Genomic DNA, 7,500 nt, shown 5'->3' on the forward strand with positions numbered 1-7,500 from the left:
GTGTGTGTGTGTGTGTGTGTGTGTGTGTGTGTGTGTGTGTGTGTGTGTGTGGCGGTGGTGATATACAAGTAGCTATTTATATTACCTAAGTGTCCCGGTAGCAGCCGCAGCTACCTATCTGTCACTCTTCACCTATGCACCGGTTCAGCTGCCTTACCAGTCTCGCTTCGACACAACTGACGCGTAGCCACAAAGGTACCACCGTATAATATGACGTTATGCAAGAACACATGTTTATACGCTTCTGTTCTCGCCACGCTCTACTGGGGATTTGTGACCTGAATATTCTTTTTTTTTTTTTCCAGTTGAATTCTTTTGGGTTTTTCAAAATGTCAACTTGACGCTGTTGATGAAAAAAAAAAAAGTTGTAGTTGAATATAGCAACAATTATATAGCTATTTACTTCAAGAGACTTTTTGACAGTTTTCACCTAACGAAAAGAAATGAAAAAAAACTTTTATCATGAAACACAGACGTTAAAAAGAACAAGAAATAAAAAGAATAAAAAATGAAGAAGAACATGGACTAGAAAATAAGAAGACAATGTAGAAATTAAGACATGTAATATAGAAAATTTCATCCCCACACTCACTCTGTCTGTCTGTCTGTCTGTCTGTCTGTCTGTCTGTCTGTCTCTCTCTCTCTTATTCCCTCCTTTCCACACACACTAAAGATCAGGCAGAGTCAACATAGGTCATGGAGGTCAGAAGGAAGCATGCCATCCATCAGGCACTCTTTACTTTCATACATGTAACACACACATACCAAACCCACAAGGAAAGCAGCAGTCAGCATCGTCACCAGGCACTCTTCACTGATGCTAGAATAACGTGTAACGCAGTATGCAACAAGTAACTACAGAAAAAAAAGACTATACGATCTTGTAAAGTGATGAAAAGGTTAGATTTTCTCATGTATAACCCGTATAGTGTTTAAAAATGGCTGCATAATGAAAAAAAAAAAGTTTCAAGATAGGGTATGATTTAAGCAAAACCACACATTGCAATTGCTTTTACTTTTTTGGTCTTGAAAGTGTCATTCTCTGACCCTTACCAACATGATACAACCCTTCAAGCACCTTGTTTACAAAAAGTATCAATATTTTTCCTCGACTTATTACAATATTCTTATGAGAGTTCTTAACGTTCACAGGGTTGTTTTCGTGATTCAAAAGAGAGCATTAAAAAAATTCTACATTGTCAAAGGAAAAAATAAATATTAACAAATAGATTCGTATCTGTGAGAAACTAAAACATCTACCCTACAAAAACATTCCTTTTATAGTTATTGTTGTCTGGCATATGAACAAATAAGAACAGTAAAAGTTATTCATTTCATAAATAACACATCGAAATTGCGTATTTTGTGAAGGCTTTAGATTTTTACATAAAAATTGTTTAATGATTTATCTTTACGATCAGAAGTTTCATGAACATCACAATGACAATATGTATATTCTCGCAAGTTCCGTAATTAAAAAGACGACAAATTACGTAACTTGCGAAAATATACATATTGTCATTGTGATGTTCATGAAACTCCTGATCGAAAAAAAATAAGACTCAAATAGCTTGATCATCCTTCTTTTTTCTTATTCCTTTTCACTCGTATATAATGCAAACAAAACATCAGCAGGTTCTTATTCTCACGAGTCACAATTATATCAGTTATAGAGAGAGAGAGAGAGAGAGAGAGAGAGAGAGAGAGAGAGAGAACCGTTTTATTGACATTAGGAAGGGTCTATGGAGGTCAGAAGATTAATGGCTACAGTCTTCACTATTCTAATCCCCCACATGAGTTTCTGAAGCTGTATAAAACCACCAAATAGTAAACAGAGTAAATATGGAAACGCGTCATGATACTGAAGGGATTAACACACTACTACTGCTATTATTATTACTACTACTACTGCTACTACTGCTACTATTACTGCTACTGCTGCTGCTACTACTACAACTAATATAGAAACTGTGCTTACATATTTCCTACATTCAGAATAATAATAAGGAAAGAACCCTAATCATTATTTTTTTTAAATAGATAAAAAAAGAAAAGAAATTTGAAAAAAAGGAGGAGGAGGAGGAAGAGGAGGAGTCAAATTTCTTTCCTCTCTCTCTCTCTCTCTCTCTCTCTCTATACTATATCGTACGTTTCTATGTAAAGATAAGGAGAGAATTCTTAAAAGTAAATGGAACATAATAAAAGGAGGAGGAGGAGGAGGAGGAGGAGGAGGAGGAGGAGGAGGAGGAGGAGGAGGAGGAGGAGGAGGAGGAGGAGGAGGAGGAGGACAATAGTCGTATTGAGAAAGGAATACAAGACAGCGGTGCGGAAAATTGTTTAATGAATATGTGTGTGTGTGTGTGTGTGTGTGTGTGTGTGTGTGTGTGTGTGTGTGTGTGTGTGTGTGTGTGTGTGTGTGTGTGTGTGTGTGTGTGTATTTTGATGGGTTTTAGACTATTATTGATGTATAATTGGCCTCTCTCTCTCTCTCTCTCTCTCTCTCTCTCTCTCTCTCTCTCTCTCTCTCTCTCTCTCTCTCTAACTCTGATTTAACAATGATTTTATTCGGTCGTCGTCATATAATTTTCCCTCCTCTTCCTCTTCCTTAAGCAAATCACCATGACTCATAAACTTTCATCTTCAAACAGTAATGCTTGCAAGACAGTTTGCTAGCTTTGATAAACATGAGTCATAGCCTCTCTCTCTCTCTCTCTCTCTCTCTCTCTCTCTCTCTCTCTCTCTCTCTCTCTCTGTGTGTGTGTGTGTGTGTGTGTGTGTGTGTGTGTGTGTGTGTGTGTGTGTGTGTGTGTGTGTGTGTGTGTGTGTGTGTACTACTAGTTTCGTTTATCTTGTCATAGCCACGACTGTTGCAGGCTTGAGAGAGAGAGAGAGAGAGAGAGAGAGAGAGAGAGAGAGAGAGAGAGAGAGAGAGAGAGAGAGAGAGAGAGAGAGAGAGAGAGAGAGAGAGAGAAATGGGGGAATAACTGGAAGTGTCTAGTTTGAGTGTTTGATAAGCATTTACAGTCCGTGTGTCTGAGACGGAGTGTTTGACTTACATCAGTGTGTGTGTGTGTGTGTGTGTGTGTGTGTGTGTGTGTGTGTGTGTGTGTGTGTGTGTGTGTATGAGGGAGTATTGGTGGCGGAGTGTGAAGTAAGATAGGTGTCAAAGGTTTAAGAAAGCGTTTTATTACTACTACTACTACTGCTAGTAGTGCTGCTGCTACTACTACTACTACTACTACTACTACTACTACTACTACTACTACTATTACTTTTACTTCTACAACTGCCTAATAAAATGTAGGTAATTATGAATTCAATGTAATTCTAAATGTTTGGCAATAAAGGTATGAACTGATGAACTTTGAACTTATAAACTACTACTGCTATTATTACTACTACTTCTACTACTACTACTACTAGTAGTAGTAGTAGTAGTAGTAGTAGTAGTAGTAGTAGTAGTAGTAGTAGTAGTAGTAGTAGCAGCAGTAGTAGTAGTTGTAGTAGTAGTGGTAGTAGTAATACTGCTGTTGCTGCTGCTTTTCTTGTTATGTTAGTAGGAAAAACTGACCAAAAACAGTCAAAGAGATCCACTGAGATACCAGTCCCCGAACAGGGTCAAGAAAATTAACCACAAAAGAATGGGATAAATGTCTTGAAATTTCCCCTCTTAAATGAGCAAGTTATAACCAGATGGAAATACAGAAGAGGGCAGGGAGTTCCAGAGTTTACTAGGAAAAGGGACGAGTGATTGAGAGTACTGGTTATTAACTCTTTGCGTTAGCGGGGTGGACAGAATAGGGGTGAGAGAAAGAAGAAAGTCCTGTGGAGGAGGCCGCGGGAGGTTGGGAGGCATGCAGATAAGATCACAAATGCAGTTAGCGTGCAAATAGCGGTAGAACTGCCATTAAAATAAATTAAGTAAAAAAAAAACTATCAGGGAAGGACAATGAAAACGAGGGAATAAAACGAAAAAGAGAGAAATTTAAAAAATTATAAACATGAGTTTTTTTTCCTGTAGCCTGATTTTCATTGCGTCTTTGATCACTACGAAATGATATGGAGATTCAGCGGGAACAGTGACACACAATGAGATCATATGGCATCGAATGTAGTAGAGAAAGAACACTGTTAATGAGAGGAGAAAGCAAGCAAGAAGGATATACAAAAAAGACAGATAGGTAGCCAGATAAATAGATGGATATATATATATATATATATATATATATATATATATATATATATATATATATATATATATATATATATATATATATATATATATATATATATATATATATATATATATATATATATATATATATATATATATATATATATATATATATATATATATATATATATATATATATATATATATATATATATATATATATATATATATATATATATATAGAGAGAGAGAGAGAGAGAGAGAGAGAGAGAGAGAGAGAGAGAGAGAGAGAGAGAGAGAGAGAGAGAGAGAGAGAGAGAGAGAGAGAGAGAGAGGTTGATTGATAAATATAGATAGACAGAAATACATAAAGATAGATAAAAAAGAAACACGGTAAGACAGAAGTCAGAAAAGGAAAAAAAAGACGAGTAAGGTTGAGTAAGAGAAACGAATAAAAAGAAAAAAAAATTAATAACTTCCATAGTTCCGTAAAAAAGGGAGAAAATAACTAAAGAAAAAATAGAACGCAGTGAGAGAATAGAAGTGTTGGCAGACGAAGAGCTTCAACGTAATTTCTTATCCGACCCTTCAGTTGCAAGACCCCTTCAGGATGACTTACAGGGCTTGAGGTCACGCCCCTTCATAACCCTACTAGCAACACTCATTGTATAGACCCAAAGAAAGAAAGGAAAAAATTAATAGCTCGTTTACTTTTCTTGGATACAGCAAGACTTCCCAGTAATGTGTGGTCAACGTGATGCAAGTATGTCATTTGATAAAGATTTGTTCATACTTGTTTACACGCTTTCTTATTCATCTAATTACTTCCAGAAGACACGTCATTTCCTCTCCCAACTCCAGAGAAAATGAAGAAGAGAGGAAAATATTTAAAAGCGGTGGGAAAGCGTAGGAAGGGTTCTTTGTAGTAATAATGACAGTAATAGTAGCAATAGTACTGTTAGTATTATTATCATTATCATTATTATTACTATTACTACTACTACTATTATTACTATTATTATTACTATTATTATCATTATTATTATTAGAAATGATTATTATTATTAACATTATTATTATTATTATTATTATTATTATTATTATTATTATTATCATTATTATTATTGATATCATTATTATCATTATTATCATTATTATTATTATTATTGTTATTTTTGTTAGTAGTAGTAGTAGTAGTAGTAGTAGTAGTAGTAGTAGTAGTAGTAGTAGTAGTAGTAGTAGTAGCAGTAGTAGTAGTAGTAGTAGTTGTTATTGTTTATTCTGCATTTGATAGCGTTTATCCATCAGCTGAGTTCATCATTACATACTGTTTAACGAAATCAAACACTTTGCTTATGAATATAAAAACAATAAGTAACACCACATTGTAACTGAAGACTAAGACAATGAAGGTGCCAATGAACCTTACGGTATCTTTTAAAAATAAAAGATAATCTCTGAATTACACTTATTAAAAAATGTTGAACACTGCATATTGTTGACAGACAGACATACAAACAGACAGTACTACACAGCTGCATATATAAACAGACAGACAGGCAAATAAATACAAACAGATAGGCAGACACAAATGGACAGAAAGGTAAAACACACACACACACACACACACACACACACACACACACACACACACACACACACACACACACACACACACACACACACACACACACACACACACACACACACACACACACACACACACACACACACCTCCATAAACCTCACCCGATGCTGTTCTTTCACAGGATATCCCTGGGGCAAACCAGCACAAGGAGGCGGACAAAGCGGGCTTCCTGACCAAGCTGAGCGGCCGCAGTTTCCCATACATCGCCCAGTGGAAGCGTCGGTACTGTGTGCTGTCCAAGGGGCGCCTCTATTATTATGAGAAGGAAGACAGCAAGGCGGGAGACAAATCGAACGGAGTGATCCAGCTGGAGTACTTCGACCAAGTGGCGGAGGCGGGGCCCAAGGAGTGTAAGAAAGCCACCAATGTCTTCATCATCACTTCTCAGGACCGGAGCTTCTTTGACCCCGTGAGTAAAGCTGAGAGAGAGACTGTTTATGGGGAGTGAGTGACAGCAGGTTTGATTCACCATCAGAATCAGGTCGCAAGGCGCTGCTTATTTGGTATGAAAGGGAGATGTGCCTTATTTTTCCTTTCATTGTTTTTCCAAGGAGAGTTTTGAAAGTAAAAGCGATGCATGATTTGTTTGTGATTGACAACTGATTCGAATGAATTCACCTTCATAAATGTGGGCATTTGAGAACTTGTTTTGGATTGGCTAACTAATGGATTAGAGTACCTTGCGAAACGTGGTTATATGGCGCCGCTTGTGTTGCATAAAAAAGGAGATGTGAATATTTTAAAAGTGATTTCTACTGTATCATGACTTGGTCAGGATAAATTTTATTACTATATTAGGCGAAAAAGTTTTATTTTTCATTACAAACTGAAAAAAATGTTATGTTGCCGCTTTCTCACACGCACAAAAAAAGTGTAGAAAAGTTAACACTATGGCCATAGCTAATGCATTTCTGAAGGCGTCTTACAACTCCTCATAAAACAGATAATGTAAATGGAAGGTAAAGAGAGAGACAACCATGCAGAGAGTTCCTGAGTTGGAAGAGAGTGAGCACGAATGGGACTTGCTAAAACGTGAACTTGGAGAATGAGACTATGAAAGCAATTTATTGAATATGATGTGAATGAGAGTATTGAGGATTAAATCATAACTGTGAGGGGCTGGACAGAACTTTGGGTAGCTCGGAAAGGATTATGAAGGTTGAGAGAGAACTGTGAATGTCAAGGAAAGAACTATGAGGGCAAAAAAAAAAGTATGTAGGATGATTCGGTAGCAACACCGAGGCTGGGAGTGAAAACCCTAAAGTAATGGGGAAGATTAATCAAAAGAAAGTTAGTTTCAATGAGGTTTGGGTTTTATGGCCCATTTAGTAGGGATGGTGTTGAGCTGAAGTGAGAACAGGGTTATAAAAACGATAAGACTGAAGTGACGTGGCTGTGGGTTGTGGAGGCAGGGTAAGGTGTGCTATGGGATGTGAGACTGTAGAGGTGATATGGACAAAAATAAGTGTAGAGGGCTTATACAAGGCGATAATCCTTGATACTAGTACTTGGAGAACGATGAAGAGACAGATGGAGGAGCAAGAGGAGGAGAAGAACAAGAAAAAACAAAAACAATAACAAGAAAAGCAGCTATAGAACAACAACATAACAACCAAAAGATGAAAAGGAAGAATAGACAGAGAATTCTAAACACATCAATAACTACAACAACAACAAA

At 36.7% G+C, this 7,500-nt stretch overlaps 1 protein-coding gene across 1 annotated transcript in view; it reads left to right on the forward strand.

The window, feature by feature from the left end:
* The window catches only part of LOC123518710, a 47,462-nt gene that overhangs the window by 7,938 nt on the left and 32,024 nt on the right, over positions 1-7,500 (forward strand). The window contains 1 exon segment of the mRNA XM_045279711.1: positions 5,944-6,231. Within this exon segment, the coding sequence (XP_045135646.1) occupies positions 5,944-6,231 (288 nt within the window).

This window comes from Portunus trituberculatus, chromosome 44 (genome assembly GCF_017591435.1).
Source record: "Portunus trituberculatus isolate SZX2019 chromosome 44, ASM1759143v1, whole genome shotgun sequence".
Lineage (NCBI taxonomy): Eukaryota > Metazoa > Arthropoda > Malacostraca > Decapoda > Portunidae > Portunus > Portunus trituberculatus.